We start from the raw sequence: 18120 nt of genomic DNA, 5'->3' as shown, positions 1-18120 counted from the left end.
CACCCAGGAAATTCCAAGGGATTAGGAACTCTATGTCAGGAACCAGGATCAAAGATCAAATGTTAGAACAAAAGATACACCTAGCATCACTATTGCTCAGGAAATAACAAGGGTTTTAGGAGCTCTGTGCCAGAAAGCAGGGATAGAGACCAAATATATATGTCTTATATTGCAATAGTCATTTGTCAATCCCAAGAACAAGTTATATTTATCTCAGCCTCAAGAGCCTTCTTTGCAGAAGCCACATGGGAATAAAATGGCAAATAAACATACTATAAAAACATCTGGTCTTCCAGCTAAAATATTACCATTTTCACAGTTGTACAATCTTTCAGGCTTGTCACAGCCCCTTCTAAGCCACTGGCCACTAGAAACCTCACAATACAAACCACACGATACTCCCTGTGATGTAGGCAGGAGTTAGGTATGCAGGTATTATTGTATCACCTTGATATACTCCTGCTAGGAGAAGCTAGATAGTTGGCTATTTACAAAGAAGGTCCCATGGCAGGGGGAGTTTTGAAGTAACTGTGGCCAAATGACTTTTCAGAGATGGTGTTAAATGGGACCTTGAGAAAGGGAAGCTCAAAAGAGACAGTCAAGAGGAAATCCCTCTGCTAAAAGATTTTTAGGTTTTGTGAGTGTCTTTGTTCCTCAAGGAAAAGGATTTGCTCCCATTACATTCATGCTGATGACCTTTCACCTTCCAGGCAAATGTAATAATCAGTCAACCACAGGAGCAAGCCCCTTCTATTAAATTTTGCTTAAGTTTCTTTCCTTTTCTTTCAGTTTTATCCAAGTATGAAAACCAGATTACTATTTTCACTGACTACCTAGAAGAATATTCAGATACAGATGAGCTGGTATGGATCTTGGGGAAGCAGCATCTCCTTAAAACGGGTAAGGTTTGGTTGCATTTGTCCGTGAGAACCCAAATGAGGTGGGTGCCTGAGGTTAAGGGCCTGTACTTTTTTCTCCATGGGTTGGCAGATCATTGCCTTGATAAATGTTAACGCAACCCCGAGGTGGATTTACCTTAAGCCAAAGGAGCTTAAACCTCAGGTCTCTTCCTTGCATGGGCCCCTTCCAAGACCCTGAGAGGGCCTAGCAGTGTGTTATGCAGTTATAGGTTTTTGTACAATTTTCAAAAGTATTATATTTTTATTCTTTTCCTTAAAGGAGAACCCTCAAATTCTAGAAGCCTTGGGTTTCAAAAAACATGGACCCACTCCTAGTATCACTAACCAGTCTCTGGCCTTTGGTGAAGAGGCTACATATTTCTTACTCCTTTCACATCCTTGTCTGGCTAGATAAAAACACCCAGGGACTTCACAACCCATGGCTGTCAGAAACAATGGCAGACCCGAGAAGTTTTTCTTATGTTTTAGATTTGTTTTGCTGACTGTAACACTGTCTCAATTTATTCTGATTTTGTATAGAACTTTTAGCCACTGCAGCTAGATGGAAAGGAGGCTTGCTTTTTTTGTCTTCCTTGCCATTACATTCTTTTAGAATGAGAAAGATTTTTAACCTGAAACTACTAATGACCCAGCACCCAGAAAGAGGCAGCTGTGAAATTTGGATGTTTCTCAGGAGAGATCCTCTTCAGAGGCCTTAGCATGGAGTCAGGAACAGGAAGAAGCCGATCAAAAGGCAAGAGAGGAAGTTAGGCATTGTCCAGCTCCTCCTGAGTTTGGTTTCATTATTTTGATTGGAGAATTGTGACTAGCGGAGACAGCCTAGGAGCCAGCAATTAGGAGACCTTTTGTATTCAGACTCTTCTCCTAACTTTCTCTTTCTGGGTCTTAACTTCCTTCACTCTTACTTCAAATGTGCCTACTGGAGAGGATCTCTTCTAGTTCTACATTCCTTGAAAACAGGAATCCCCCGATTGCCAAATCCACCCATATTCAAATGTTCAATTGGGAAATGCCTTTCAAAGTGAAATTCTTATTAAAATGTCCACACAACTTCCCCAGCATAAGGCCACACAGGAAGGCAGAGAACTGTCAGAGGCAGGAGTGAGGGGTATGAACATTTGAGAGGATGGGTATATGATAACAGCTAGGATTTGTCACAGGCTAACTATGTACCAGGCACCATCTAAGCACCTTATGTGCATTATTCTTGTTGGATACTCACAACTCAATGAAGTAGGTACTATCATTCTCCCCATTTTATGTATGAGGAAAACTGAAGCTCAGAGAGGTTAAATAACAACGTCACACAGCTGGTAAGTAGCAGAGTCAGGGTTTCAACCTAGGCAGAGTATGACTCCAGAAGTCTTATTCTTATACATCTGCTTCCCAAAGTGTCCTATGCACTGGGGGCATGGAGGACAGGGAAAATCCAGCAGCTCAACTTTCTGATTTGCTCAAAGAAAATGGAAAAGAGAAAATAAAAACCATTGGCTAAAATTGCATTTCCCTTTCTTCTTTTAAAGTGCAATGACTGTAAGTTCTATACAGAATATAAATATGAATGTATTGTTGAAGAGGGGGAGAGAGATGACTAAGAAAGACAGAACCACATCTAAGTACAGATGGAAATGTGGAAGCTATATTCACAGCCATTAAAGTAAATTTATGTCAGAAAATCCAAGAAAGCATGCTTTGAACAAAGTCACAAAAACATTTGTGATGTTATATATCCATTTAGATTATAAATGCCAGTTGTACTTGGTACTATGAATACATTTCTCACATACTTAATTTGCTTAGCAGGGACATTTTCTTTTTAGTCAAATATATACACACACACAAACAAACCACCCCCTTCCTGGTTTTAAAAAATAGACAATGGGTACTGACACGAGATCCAACCAACCACCATCATTCAGGGAAGGGCTCATTGCCCTGTTAGTGGGTTATCTAGGATCCTTAATTTTCCTATTCCTTGTCTTTTGGCCATGACCCCAGCAGTAGTTCCTTCAAGGGCCATGAAGCTCAGTAAGAAGGGGACAGGAACCACCCAACATCACTGGAGCAGTCAAATAGCTCTGGTCAAAACAAAGATGGTGATGGGGTGGGAATACCGAAATTATTTGGCTAAAATGAGATTGGGTTTCCTATGAATTTCCCTAGCCTCATAATGATGGAATTGACTGGTTATTTGAAATTAGGTTTGCTACTGGCTCAGAAGTCAAAGGCAGGTATTTTTAGATGAGATATGGTGATTTAATTTGAATTTTACATTTAATTACAGAAAAATCTAAGCTGTTGTCTGATATAAGTGCTCGTCTATGGTTTACATACAGAAGGAAATTTTCACCAATTGGTAGGTATATCATTTGTTGTACTGTGTTTTCTTCCTTGTAGATAGCTTGCCTGAGGTTTTCAATGACTTGACAGAAACCTCAAAATTAACAGCTCACTATGGCAAAGAATTTGATTTAGGAGAATAGGTACCTAGTCTTATACTTCATCTAGAAGTTTCACTGCTGAAGTACCACATCATGTATGGTTCCATGATGTTGACGTGTTATGCCAGTATACTTTTTTTTTTTGAGACAAGGTCTTGCTCTGTTACCCCAGCTAGAGTGCAGTGGTGTCATCATAGCTCACTGCAACCTCAAACTCCTGGGATCAAGCAATCCTCCTACCTCAGCCTCTTGAGTAGCTGGGACTACAGGTGTGAGCCACTGTGTCTGGCTAATTTTTCTATTTTTAGTAGAGACAGGGTCTTGCTCTTGCTCAGGCTGGTCTCAAACTCCTCAGCTCAAGCGATTCTCCTGCCTTGACCTCCCAGAGTGCTAGGATTACAGGCATGAGTTGTTTTTTCTAGATGGCAACTACCTTTGGTAGTATTTGTTCTTTAACTAAGGTAAGAATGGCTTCCCTGAGAAGTTCAGGGCCATGCAAATGAGCTGTGCAAGGCAAGGTTTGGTCTGGCAGATGATGACATGGAATGGACTAAGTGTTGGTATTCATACATGGAAGTCATCTACCAAAATTGCATGCATACCTAGAAGACTGCAAACAGAAAACCTAAGGGGCAGGTTTAATTCATTTGCTTATTTTGTTTTTAGGTGTATAACCTGTTTTGGTTGACTCAGCACTAACTTTGCAAGTTCCAACCCTATACCCAAATTCTGTTTGATCTTTGGCTATATCTCTTGCCTACCTTTTCAGAGGATGCATATTTGCCCATCTTGTGTGAGTCCCAAATATGGTGATGTTTCAGGAAGAGGCGATTTAAGGAACCTATATTCATTCCCATCCATTCTGCCAACAGGGGGAACGGGCCCTTCATCAGATGCTGGCTGGGGATGTATGCTACGCTGTGGACAGATGATGCTGGCTCAAGCCCTTATCTGTAGACACTTGGGAAGGGGTAAGTTAAATTTGTTCTGGAAACTACTTCAGAGACCTCTGCAGTATCGCTTGCTGCTGTTGGTTTGGCATTGATGCTGAGCTTTAGGAATGCCCCGTGACAGTGCTGCAGGTCCTGAAATGCTCTCTGCAAGCTCAAGTGGTAGGGCTAAGTTGACAAAGCCCCTCATACAAAGGAAACAGCCAGTATTTCCTTGTGACTCACTAGATCAGAGAGTTACTTTCCTGGGACAGAACTGAACGTTGAGGCAGGTGTGTCATTTGGAGTTTCCATCTTTGCTATTGTTTGAGTGAGTCCTTAAAAAATGCCATATAACAAAGGTGGCAGGAGAAGGGTGTGGTGGTAAGTCTGTTTCTTGACCTCATTTAAAATAAATATCTGCCTAGTGAAGGATGTAAGTGACCTAAAGGAAGTGCCTAATGAGGGAGCTGGCCCTATTTTGGTTTTGGTTCCCTGAGGATGTCCAGCTGATGATGAAGGAATCCTTAAATTAGCTTCCTCGGGAGGCCCCTTCATTAATTAAGGGCTTCTCAGTAGTGGTTGCTGGAACTCTTGAGTCTTGCTTTCTTGAGACATGCACATGCTTCCCTGTGGGCATCTGAAGGATGACCTTAGCTGGATGCCAGTTCAGGCACTTGGGTGAAAGTCTAGTTGGACTTGGAGATGAGAGAGTGAAAGGACACTTTGGAAGAGATTGGGCCCCTGAACCCATGGGCTGTTGCTAACTGAGGTTCAGAGGTATGGAAGCATCACTGTCCTTTCCCCACTGTGCAAACTCACAGATCCTGCTGCAGTTTTCAGAGAGGATTGAGGAAGAGTCTGGGGAGATTTTAGGGCTTATTGCCTTCTCTTCAGGGTTTAGGGTATCTTGTGCCTGCTTCCCCTGGTAGTATCATAATTTCTACTTTACAGATGAGGAAACTGAGGCTCAGGGAAGTGGCGTGATTTGCCCAGGGTCGAACAGCAAGAAAGCAAAGATTTGGGAATAGAATACAGATCTTCTGACTCTGTGTCCAGCGAGTTCTCTACTACACATATGCTTCTTGGTGCAGAACCATTCTTACTATTTAACTTTTTCTCATTTACAAAATACTGCAAGATGATTATTCTGCAAGTGAGTTCTGGAAGTGGGGAGTGAACTGGAAAAAAACCCCATCAGTCAGCAATCTCAGTTGTTTCAATATGAAAGCAAGTAGCAGGAAGAATTTGGAAAGAGATCTTATAGCTAAGATGAATTAGAAAATGTAATTTTGTAAAGAAGTTTTTTGGATTGTTTCCTATTTAGCTATTTTAAAAATGAAGTGGGGTGTTCACTTAGCACTGTCATCAGTAAATATTTAGTGGGACTTAGCAGCCAGCTAATCGGTATTTCCCCAGACTTGGGCAATTTGGTAGCTAATGAAAAAAGTTGGGTGTGGTTCACCCTGTGAAGGCTGTGCTGGATCTGAAGTTTAAAACTTTGGTTTCAGAAATACTAAAAGCTAAAGAAAACTAAAGATTCTGGAGATAATGGCCTTTGGCTTCAAATACATTTCAGTCTTTAATTCAAACTCTCTCGAAAACCTCAGGAGAGAGAGTCTTGGAAACAAATTATTAATAAACCTCAGAAATCTGTCCCATTAGAGTTCTTAGAGGTGAGAGGATTGGAGTGGTGCGTCCTGTCCGCAGAGGTGATTATAGAGTTTTGCAGTTGTCTTCAATAAGTTGTAGGATTTGAGGGGGCTGTGCCTAAGGCACAGGTAAGATCCCTACAAATAGTAGTTATTTTGGTTTTGGTCTTAAGGAAAACTTGAACACCTTGATAGCAAAGCTATTTGTTTTTCCAAAGCTCAAGTGTGGACTTTTAAAAAGGTGGTGTAAGAAATGGCAGCGTGCAATTTTTTTTAAGCTTCCTTAGTTGTGAATTGTGTATATTCCCCTGTGAACTGTTATATGTCAGAGCAGCACTTCCCCTCGTGAGACTTTTCGCAACGCTGCCAAAATACAAGGACGAAAGCCGTTGCTGTCTGTGTGGAGATAAGACATTGTGACGTCTGGGTTATATACGGATATACTACCGGGCTTTGTGGTGACCTTCTGTTCACTGAGTTGCTGGCCAGAAAGGCCTTGGTGACACTGTTTTTACGTAGTAGCATTTATCTAGCTCCAGCCCTTAGGATAAGTCAATTCCTTGGTCAACCTTCTTGTTTTGCTTTTACTTTATACCCACTGAGTCTTTGAAAGTAATCAGTTTCCAGATGTCTTTGTCATCAAAATGAAAGATACTTAGGAATGTTCTAACTTGATCATTCCCGCCTTCCAGACATAGCACCTTTGTTTTCCTAACTTCGTAGTTACAATAAAAGTGCAGAGAGGTAATAAACTGTTACAAAAATGATGTTAACCCATTTTTCTCCTACAAAGACTGGAACTGGGAGAAACAAAAAGAACAACCCAAAGAATACCAACGGATCCTACAATGCTTCCTAGATAGAAAAGATTGTTGCTACTCTATCCATCAAATGGGTAAGGTCACAAATCAATAGTTTAAAGGCAATGCCTATTCCTGCTCCTTCTTTTCCCCTACCTTATCTGTGGCTCCACTAAATTGTCCATCTGCATAATTATTTATGCAAAAATTTAGGAGTTTGTGTTTTGTTGGAAGATCTTTTGCTAACATGTTAATTTTTTCCACATAAAAACAGCACAAATGGGTGTAGGAGAAGGGAAATCAATTGGCGAATGGTTTGGACCAAATACAGTTGCACAGGTGTTAAAGTAAGTAAAAAAGTATGGCATCTCCCTCATTCTACTATCTTCTATGCTTCTCTCCCCAGCCAATTAAACCTCCCATCACCTAGGTATTCTCACAATCCCACTAAGGTATCCCTCCCACTAAGCCATCAAACATCTGTACCATTTTGCTCAGACAGCTCTTTGAAATGTAGAAATGTGAACATGTACCTTGGTATATCAGAGTTGTATTCATTGGTATCAGTATATGTGGTTGTACCCCAGGACTCATTCAGTATCTCATACGTGCTAGACTGAGGGCTCCTTTGAAGCCAACAGGTTCATAGTAAGTGGTAGAGGCTGACGCAGCCTAAGCAAGAACTGGACTCCCACTGGATTCCCAAAAGGACCGCATAGTACTAAAAAAAAACCCCGTGAATTCACTCAGCATTAACTGGGTGACTTTACTGTGCTAAGTGCATGGTCTACAGAAATAAACTAGACACAGCCTTGCTTTAAGGAACTCACCACCTATTGGAGGAGGCAAACCCCAAGGGAGTCTTGGAATCAGTTTGTCATCTCTTAGCAGACACAGCCCCAGTATGGTACTTTTGCAGCTGTCTTGTTAAATTCTGGAATTCACCTCCCATTGCAAGAGGCGAAGTAGAAAGGCTAGGACCAACTTTTTGGAAGTGAATGGGGTGAGTGGCATTAGTAGTTACCCCTGCAGGCCACCTCTCCTGTTGTCACTCTGCTTCCTGACAACCTATCACTGAATGAAAACTCCATGAGCACAGAGATTGTATCTGTCTTGTTCACTTTGTAACACCAGCACATAAAACTGCCTGGCACACAGACACACTCAGTGCTCAATAAATGCTCCATGAATAAATGAAAATGGCAGCCAGAATCTGGTGACAGATTTAAGTAAGGATCAGAAGATTGAACTATCTGTCTTCCTTTTGGTGTAGTGTACTTCAGTTCTTGGGCATTCGGGTGGGACTTGCTCCATGCAAAGCATCCATGGGGCCCTGTTTCAATGGTTAGCCAGTCTTCTGTGAGCTAGAAGGCTTTCTGGATGTGCACGTGAGGAGAGTAGTCTGAATTTACTGGGGACCCAAGGAAAACCTCTACCTTGGCTTTACTCCTTGCTAACAGTGCAGCCTCCCTGAGACCACTTCCTCGCCTTGGTCAGAGTGCCTTGCACAACCTTGACTCTGCCGAGTGAAGATCTGGCAGTATTTTGGGAACTGCTGTAGGAACCCAGAGTAGAAAGCGTGAAAGATTAGAATGGCTGTGTGGAGCCCAAAACCTGGCTTGAAATGGTTGGTTTTTATTTTTTGTTTATTTATTTATTTATTTATTTTGAGACAGAGTCCTGCTCTGTCACCCTGGCTAGAGTGCCATGGCCTCAGCCTAGCTCACAGCAACCTCAAACTCCTGGGCTCGAGCAATCCTTCTGCCTCAGCCTCCCAAGTAGCTGGGACTACAGGCATGCGCCACCATGCCCGGCTAATTTTTTCTGTATATTTTTAGTTGTCCAGCTAATTTCTTTCTATTTTTTAGTAGAGACGGGGTCTCGCTCTTGCTCGGGCTGGTTTCGAACTCCTGAGCTCAAAGGATCCACCCGCCTCAGCCTCCCAGAGTGCTAGGATTACAGGCGTGAGCCACTGTGCCCAGCCGAAATGGTTGGTTTTTAAATGACATCCCTCAAAATGTGCTTCTTTCCTCTCAATTTTGAGGTTCCCAACAACAGAGGTTCCCAAAAACAAAGTGGAAACATACATTTTTTAAAAAGAATTTGAGTAGGTTCTGATTCATCATCATTGTTATCACTAACAACAGCATATTATTATTATTATGGGGAAAGATAATACATTAAAGTGAATGAAATAAAAGTGCAGTGGTAGTTGACCTCTTCCTGGGAACTACTTTGGTAGAGAGAATATTTTTTCTTTTGTCCAGTGGGACTGGGCTTTGCCCACATAGCCCAGAAGTAGCCAGGTTAAACACATCTTCTCTCCAACTGGTAAGAGGAGAAGAGGGAAGGAAGAAATAGGTACTTTACTTAGACTTCAGATAATCTCTCTTTTAAAAGGGTTTCCTTTCTAATCTCCCCTGAAGTCCTGCAATTCAGCCTACTGGCCCTGTTCAGCTGCTAATCAGTAGGGCTTGGCACCCGAGTCAATGTGAGGCCTAAGTCTACTTGAGGGGCATTCTCAGTGCAGCTGGGAAGGGGTAGAAGAGATTCCCTCTCTCTCTCTCTCTCTCTCTCTCTCTTTGGGTTTTCTTGGGACTCATTCTCCATATTACCTGTGATCCCAAACAAATATATATATATTTAAGGACAGTTTCCTTTATTAAAAAAAAAACAAAAAGCAGTAAGTCAGAATGTCTTTTATGCATGAAGACAAATCTCTTGGGATTTTGGGAGCAGATGCATAGGTAACTTTACTTTTTTGCCCAAGAGTACTGTCATTTTGTGAGGTAGACTTTTCCAGATTGTAAAGGAGAGCCTTCTATTTGAAGTTCTGATATGATGACTCTGCGGCATGCTCAAGGTCCCTAGACATGGAATATCTCAGAGCTCTGGCAAAGGAGACGGAGCTGACCTGAACACCAGCTTCTCTCTGTGGCTCAGTGTCTGGTGACTTCAGCAATACCAGGTGTAGACTGTACTGCTTCCTGCTGATACTTCCGTCTTCTCCCGTTGTGACTTCATTCTATGTTGCTTTGCAGAAAACTTGCTTTATTTGACGAATGGAATTCCTTGGCTGTTTATGTTTCAATGGATAACACAGTGGTCATTGAAGATATCAGTGAGTCCCCAGCCCGTTTGCCTTCCTGGTTGGTGGGTGAGGAGTTTCTTCCTCACCATTTGGAAATCTGGGGCTCATGAGAGTCTCTCTGGCCTTCCCTGCCAGGGCACGGGATCTTAGGGGAACTCTGGGCTGATTCTCTTCCCTCTCAGCTTTCAGAAAGGGAGAAAACCACTAGAAGGTCTCTGCTGCCCTTCAGCGAAGTACTACATGCATTCCCTGCAGGAAGCCCAAAGTGTGTATAATCTCTTAAAACACCAACAGATCTTTTGTGGAGGCCCACCCTTGTCTGGGCCTGTGCTCCCTGCCCTGGGGAGTTAGAGCAACCTAAAGATAGTCTCTGTCTCAAAGGCCCTCGCAGACCAGTTGAGAAATGAGACTCTTTCAGTGAACCCAGAACCCCTGTTAGGAGCGAATCAAGTGCTCAGTGGCCAGAATGAAGGACATGAGGGCTGGAGGAGTGGCCCGCGTTTCCTGTGGGAGGGGGCCAGCTGGGCCCTGGTGGCAGAGGGGAGGACCTTCTAGGCAGGGCAGGGGGATGTGAGGTCCCTCTTAGTTTTGCTTTTGAAGTATCTCCTAAGGCTGGACACCTCTCACTTACCCAACTTTCTTATCTTCTATTTCTAGAAAAAATGTGCTGTGTCCTTCCCTTGAGTGCAGACACAGCTGGTGAAAGCCCCCCCGATTCTCTGACTGCTTCGAACCAGAGTAAGGCCACCTCTGCCTACTGCCCAGCCTGGAAACCCCTGCTTCTCATTGTACCCCTTCGCCTGGGCATAAACCAAATCAATCCTGTCTATGTTGACGCTTTCAAAGTAAGTCGCTCCTTTCCCTGAGCCCACTGCGGCCCGCCCATCACACCGCCATGTCAGCACAGAGATCCGTGAGCAGCAGTCTACAAGTGAGTTGAGAATCTTGCATTCTCTTTCCCTCCAGGAGTGTTTTAAGATGCCACAGTCTTTAGGGGCATTAGGAGGAAAACCAAATAACGCCTATTATTTCATAGGATTCTTAGGTAAGAAAGGAGGAATCACAAGTAAGTCATCATGGGCTAGGGGAGGGGGTCGGGAGAAGGTCTGCACGGGAGACCAGGCAATTCTGGTTAGCGGGCCCCTGTCTAGCCCAGGGATGCTGCAACCTCTGGTCAGCTCCTTCCGTGTCCGGCCTCATCTATGGAGAATAACCCTTTCACGTGCCTGGTGGAAAGCAGGTCCCCTTTCAGTGCCTCCACTTCCTCGCCTCTTGATAAGATGGTTCCACTGCTTTCCCACTGGCCAGCCCCAAGATCACAGCATTGCTCCGGCATGTCTCTCCCTCCTGCGTATGGGGCCCAGGCCAGTGGGGTTTCATTCCTTTGGCTTTGCCAATCTGTCCCCTTATTGGGGTTCAGGCAATCAGGCTAGGAGCTGTCCTCTGGCTTCCCAGGCCCTCACAGCTGGGCCTGCTGGCTCATTGTTCAGATTAGAGAAGGCAAACACAGCAATGTCCCTTTCCCGATAATGGGGGCTAAGCCTTACAACCACTAACCTCCTAATGTGGACCCTAATGAGCAGCCCGACAGTCCCTATATAGATTGGTGCTCCTGGAAACCCAGCCACCTTTCTCACTAGCTGAAACCACAGACATTTAAGGCCCTTGGCACACAAGGCGAGCTAACCCAACACTTCTCAAACTTCAGCGTGCACACAAACGACCTTGACAGCCTGTCAGAATGCAGATTCAGCAGGTCTGGGCTGGGGCCTGAGATTCTGCATCTCTAACTAGGTGGTGCCGCCCTGCTGATCCACAGACCATGCTTTGAGTACTAAGGGCCTAGACACCTGGTTAGTGCTGAAGAGCATGAGTTCGCGAGTGATGTGGCCAGGGAAATTTGGTACAGGTCACGTCTTGCAGGAGTGGAGTGGTCTGAGACTGGGCCTCAAGCAAGTCATGAGCTCAGACTGGCCAACAGGCAAGGGAGAGCTAGAGCGGTTATGAGGGGATGTGCAGAGGACAGGGTGGAGATGGCCTTGGTCACCCTCCCCACCCCATCTCCTTCTGGGACATTCAGGGAGGTGAGGTGGGATGGAAGCAGACACACCCGACTGCATGCCAGTCCTCCACTTGCTAGCTGTGTGACTGCAGAAAAAGGATATCAACTTTCAGTCTCAGGTTCCTGTTATGTAAAATAGGGCTAGCGCCTGACTCACCGTGTTGTCATCTCATAGCAAGGCGTTCAGCAAAGAGCTAGGCATATAGTACACACTCAGTGAAAGGTGGCTCCACCTTGCCTGACCCCAACCCCTCTTTCCTCCTCTTGAGGCTGGGGCTATTCTGCACGGCTGCCTCTGCACCCTCTAATGCTGCCATCTATTGGTCGAGCCTAAGAACTACAGCTTAATGGAAAACGAGGCGCCTGTAGCAGCTTTTATTTTTCTAAGTGAAAAACCCAGTATTTGGAGTTATGTAAATTAAGATGCCCTCTAAGTTTTGGGGTTCAAAGAAAATGTTGCAAAAATAGGTTTTCTATTGTTTGTGCTTGACTTGATCCACGCAGGCTGCTATAACAGAATACTATAGAGTGCGTGGCTTAGGAACAACAGAAATCGATTTCTCACCATTCTGGAGGCTGGAAGTCCAAGATCAAGACACTGGCAGATTCAGTGTCTGGTGAGGGCCCGCTTCCTGCTTCACAGATGGCTGTTTTCTTGCTGTGTCCTCACATGGCAGAAGGGGTGAGGGAGCTTTCTGGGGTCTCTCTCTCTCTCTTTTTTTCAAGCAGAGTCCTGCTCTGTCACCCAGGCTAGAGAGCCGTGGCGTCAGCCTAGCTCACAGCAACCTCAAACTCCTGGGCTCAAGCGATCCTTCTGCCTCAGCCTCCCGAGTAGCTGGGACTACAGGCATGCACCACCATGCCCGGCTAATTTTTTCTATATATTTTTAGTTGTCCAGCTAATTTCTTTCTATTTTTTAGTAGAGACAGGGTCTCGCTCTTGCTCAGGCTGGTTCTGGGGTCTCTTTTGTAAGGGCACTAATCCCACACATGAGGGTTCCACCCTTATGACTTAATCGCCTCCCAAAGGCCCCACCTCCTAATAGCATCACATTGGGGGTTAGGATTTCAACATATGAATTTTGGGGGGATACAAACATTCAGTCCATAACAGGGTTTGAGGACAAGTTTGAAACAGATTGGAAAATAATTTTGGAGGCATCTCAGTGAATAGCGTATGTGATTCCTGGGTGCCATGGCCTCCCTATTCGAACTTACCTAGAGGGAACTCACCCAGGTCGGGTAGCCCTCCTGTTTCCTGAGGCCACTGGGTCAGGGTAACTTCTGCAAAATTTGACTACTTATTAAAGAGGTGTGGGTAATCCTCCATTCTTTAGTAGCCCAAGACAGAGGTTCACATAGTACCCATTTGCCTGTTAACTTTTATAGATCCTTTGTGAAAACTTCACTTGAGGCCCCCAAGTCCCTCCAGCCCCCCTTTTGTGACTCACCCCCTTACTGTATGAGGCTGTGTGGTCCAGATTGGCAGAATGTCTGAAAGGAGGAAGGGAGGAAAATTGCCATTTTCTGAACAGCTGTCCTGTGCCAGGGACTCAGCAAAGTACGTTTTCTTTCTCTCTCTCTCACTCTCTCTCTCTCTCCCCCTCCCTATGTATACATATATATGTATATTAGCACAACACCCCTGTGAGGTAGAGACTGTTACTTCATTTCACGTGTAGTGAAAACTAAAATTAAGAGAGGGTATTTGCTCAAAATCACTCAGCTAGAAGGTAGTGCAGCCAGGATTTGATTATAATTTGGGCCCTCCTGCCCAGTGGGAAGCAGGGAGAAGCTCTAGATGTGGGAGGATATGGCCAGGGTAAGAATCTGGCCATCAGATTTTGCCTGCTTAGCGAGAAGGAGATATTGGTTCCCTGCCTCTTTTCCCCAGGCCTCATTAGAGGCCTTTGTTTAGTCTCCACATTTCTAGGACTTTTTACATCTTCCACTCTATCTCTTATGAGTCCTGTCAGAAGCAGAGCCTGCAAAGCTCCACTCCCCGTGCGTGCGCACGTACACACACACACACACACACACACACACAGCGCCCCCCCCCCCCCCCCCCCCCCCCCGCACACAGCACCCATGGGAAAAGGTCCTGGCCAGAGTCAGAGACGACATTATTCCCAGCACCTTAACTCACACTCCGGCAGATTGGCTTGGTTCTAACCCTACTTTGGCTTTCTGTTTTCTGGTCCACAACTCCCTTTTCCTCTCACCTCTCTATGGCTGTAGGTGGGCTTCCTTCTAAACATCTCAACTGTTATTCTTTAGAGTGACCTGAGGCTTTTTTGATATCACTGATCTCACCCACCTGTGGTCTAGGGGAATATCTGCCTTGACTTTCACAAAGCAAGTCCTATGGGGGCATTGATTTCTATATGCTCTTAAACATACATTTGTAGGTAAACACTTTTGATTTGCAGTCAGATAATTCCCTAACCACCTTGTATTTATATTGTGTTTTAAGCATTCCACAGAGGTAAAATCTTCTGGTTCTAATAATACCCTGTGAAGTAACTAGAACAGGCCCAATGACCCCAGTTTAAAAATAAGAAAATTAAGACAGAGAGTGAATTAAATGGTTTGTCCTTGGTTTATGATAGAGAAAAGTGAAACTTTTCATGAGACATCAGATACACAGCCTTTGCCAACAGAAACATATAGATGTACCCAACACAATCTTGGATGCCATTCCAGAGAGGGTGTCTGGGGCATCCCTTCTACCCCAATCTCCTGCCACAGGTAGATCTCTCTTTGGTCGTCTGACACAATCGAGGACACAGAGACCCAGATGGCCCTCAGGCCTGGACAGTGAGGTTGGGTTACACTCTTAGGTACTTTTGCCTACTTGGCGTGTGGCTGAGGAGAGGCTCTCAGCCCTTCAAATACCAGGTCAAAGTAGAAATTTTATTATCCCCAACTCCACTCACATCATTTTTTGGGCCAGTCTTTTTCAATTTGATGAAGTATGGCTTGTGTCATGTGTAAAGGTCAGTCATCTCAAAGTGAGTTTTCCTAGTGAGGTGTATCTGTACTGATGTTACTGTGACAAAGGCAGTGCTTTCTGACAGGAATTGACTACCTTGCTAGCTAATGAGGACCAGAAGTCAGGTCACTGGGATCTCATCCATAACAGAGTTCTGTTGGGGTAGCATTTCTTTTGGAGGCCGAGGCCTTTTCCCCTACCAGAGGTGCTCTCTGAGTGTAGGTCTGAGAACCAATGCTCTACAGTGAGATGCTTTCCAATGTTAAAAGAGGCAGAACGTCCCCCATTGGCACCTGGGCCCATGGCCTGGTGACTCGACCTACCGCCTCTTCGCTACTGCTGCTCACAGAGCCTGCCGTGCCATCTGTGGTCTCTCATTCCCACCTTTTCTCAAACCTGTCACTTCCCATTTTTGGACTTGGACTTGAGGAGATGTGAATGCTAGGGCTCGCCTTCTTGTTGAATGATTAGATTTGGGTGCACGTGGCTTCCTTCAAGCATGTTCATGCTGGCTTCAGGCTTTCTGTCATCCCATTCTCATTGTCACCGAGGGAGGGGTTAGGAGAACCAGAGCGCCTCCTCCTAAGGACAACAGTGGGCCAGGGCCAGTGGTTCTTTGGAGGTTTAAGCATGTCTTCTTCAAAACAGGCAATGAGCTCATCTTCTTGGACCCTCACACAACCCAGACCTTTGTTGACACTGAAGAGAATGGAATGGTTGATGACCAGACTTTCCATTGCTTGCAGTCACCACAGCGAATGAACATCCTGAACTTGGATCCTTCTGTAGCATTGGTGGGTATCTGAAGGTTGGGTGGGCCAGGAGATACAATGCCACCCTGTTACAGATTGGTTCCCTGGGAATTACCCAGGTTGCCAGGGAGAGTGGCAAGAGTACGTTTGCTCACTGCCCCCATGAGAGGCAGTGGAGTGTAGAGGGGAAAGAATGGACCCTGGAGCCACACTGCTCTGGTTGGAATCCCGGCTCTGCCATTTACTAGATATGGAGTTCGGGGGAGAGTCCCTTAACCTTTCTGAGCCCCAGTCTTCCTATATCTAAAATGAAGAAAACAATAATTGCTTCTTTGGGGGGTGGTATATGAGGTACAATGTGTGTAAGGCACTTAGCACAGGGCCCGGCACATTGTAAGCATTCTCTGTTAGTTATTATTAGGATAAGCATCTTTCCCCCTTTTCCTTCTTCTTCTCGAATTATTGCCACACAGGCACAGGGAGTAAAGTGGGACATAGCTAGGGAGGGATAAGGGAATGAGACCCCCTGGATGGACAGTACCTATTTCTCAGTGCACATAATCCAGGAAGTTGCAGAGTTTTTCCCCAGAAGTGAGATTTCTATCTACACACACTGAGGGGGCATCTGCCTGGGAAGTAGCCAGTGGTTCTGAGGCCTGTCTGCATCCTCTTTTCCCAGTTAATCCAACTGTCACAGCCCCAGTGACTAAGAGCTGAGGGTCCTCCTCTTGTGGACCATTCTTTCATTACTGTCAGGTGGCTCCGAGGATGGGGAAGGAGACTGACGGTTCTCTCTATTCCAACAGATAATTTCCTGAAGGTCAAAGCCACCTTGTTAAGTATTGCCTCTAGCTAAAAGGACTATTTGGCTTTTGTTTGCTGGTTTAATTGAATATTCTTTGTGGATGTACATATTTGTGCACTGAATGTGATGGAATTGACCCCATAATTTGAAGACTGGTCTTCAAGTTGAGATATAGTATCTCACAGCATGAAGGGAGACGGACAGGGAGGGAAAGGGACAGGAAGAAAGGGAAGGGACAGAGAACAAGAAAGAGTCAGAGTGAGAATGAGAGCAACAGTGACACTGTGCAAATGTGTTTTCCCAAGTGAGGCAATGAGTTAGGAGAGAGAGAAACCAGCCAATCTTCCTCCTTTACTGCTGGGACGGCACATCCCAAAGAAAATGGCCCACATGCTAATTCTGGGTGGACAGCGCCATCTTGCAACACAAAGGGTGATTCTAAATTGTGTTCTTTTGTTTCCCCCCAAGGGATTTTTCTGCAAAGAAGAAAAAGACTTTGATAACTGGTGTAGCCTTGTTCAGAAGGTAAAGCCAAATGTTTTTCTTAGTGTTAAAAAATGAATGTAACTCAATTTGATTCCTTTTCAAGATTGTTTTTATGGTAATGTAAACCTAGTCTGATATGACTTTATTGCAAGAGAAAGAAGCTAAGGCAACAAAGAAGCTATCAAGTGTGGGGAGTTGTGCATAACTTTGGGGGAACTGAAGAAAAGCTTTGTTTGAAATATGCTGAGTATGTCAAGTAAGTGAGATTCTTAGGGATGAAACTTAATGTTTGATCTCATTAAGCTTATGGGTCATATGACATATTCATTTAATATTCTACTATTTTAACCTGAAAATGCCAATTTTATATTGCTCAGCCTAAATTCTTCCTTACTCTGTTCATAACACTGAGATGGTTAAAGAAACTACTTTCCTATTTGTTTAGTGGTCCATTTACAGCTTAATATATTCATTCCATTGTGGTTTAGAGGGTTTGCCCTTCTATTAGCTGTCTTATTTATATAAAGTATGGCCATGACACCTCTTAAAGGAAACATATTTTGCAGAAATCCGTGTAAAGTTATTCTTTCTTTTTGGTATCTGTGTAAAAGAGAATTATTTCACTGGCTCACCAAACATTGTATCTGCCTCCCTCATCCTCAGCCTCTAACACACCCAAATGTATGGAAGACACTGATACATGCTTATTGAAAGGATGAGGGGAGCACATAGGGGCACAAATAGTTCCTGACTTATGATGGTTCAGCTTACGATTTTCCAACTTTACAATGGTATGAAAGCGATCCACGTTCAGTAGAAATCATCCTTTGAATCTTGACTTTTTCCTGGGCTACCAATATACAGTACAATACTCTCGTGATGCTGGGCAGTGAGCCACAGCTCCCAGTCAGCCATGTCCATGAGGGTAAACCACTGATACTCTACAGCATAGCACTGTGTTGCCAGTGTTTTTTTAGATAGTGTTTTATGTTTTTGCATCCCATTATGTCCACAAAACGCCTGTTTTCAACTTATGCTATTATCAATTTCCGATGAGTTTATTGGGATGTGGCCCTATCATAAGTTTTGGAGCACCTGTAGGTTAAAGAGCCCCAGATGGCGTGGCAGCAGACATGATATTCTACATGCAGATTGAAAGGATGGGAGAGATGGGGGCCCAGCGCCTTTGT

General features: G+C 44.5%; 1 protein-coding gene across 3 annotated transcripts in view; it reads left to right on the top strand.

The window, feature by feature from the left end:
* The window catches only part of ATG4A (autophagy related 4A cysteine peptidase), a 54806-nt gene that overhangs the window by 34381 nt on the left and 2305 nt on the right, over positions 1 to 18120 (top strand). For 2 of the 3 annotated variants that reach the window (XM_069463111.1, XM_069463110.1), the window contains exons 2-11: positions 790 to 900; positions 3205 to 3276; positions 4234 to 4332; positions 6736 to 6837; positions 7017 to 7089; positions 9784 to 9863; positions 10491 to 10678; positions 10800 to 10878; positions 15536 to 15681; positions 16913 to 16969. In XM_069463111.1, coding sequence (XP_069319212.1) covers positions 790 to 900; positions 3205 to 3276; positions 4234 to 4332; positions 6736 to 6837; positions 7017 to 7089; positions 9784 to 9863; positions 10491 to 10678; positions 10800 to 10878; positions 15536 to 15681; positions 16913 to 16969 — 1007 coding nt within the window. The remainder of the gene's footprint in view (positions 1 to 789; positions 901 to 3204; positions 3277 to 4233; positions 4333 to 6735; positions 6838 to 7016; positions 7090 to 9783; positions 9864 to 10490; positions 10679 to 10799; positions 10879 to 15535; positions 15682 to 16912; positions 16970 to 18120) is intronic. The other variant, XM_069463112.1, reaches the window with a different exon arrangement.

Source organism: Eulemur rufifrons, chromosome 30 (assembly GCF_041146395.1).
Source record: "Eulemur rufifrons isolate Redbay chromosome 30, OSU_ERuf_1, whole genome shotgun sequence".
NCBI lineage: Eukaryota > Metazoa > Chordata > Mammalia > Primates > Lemuridae > Eulemur > Eulemur rufifrons.
Note: the sequence above shows the minus strand (reverse complement) of the source record. Positions and strands in the feature narration are given on the sequence as shown.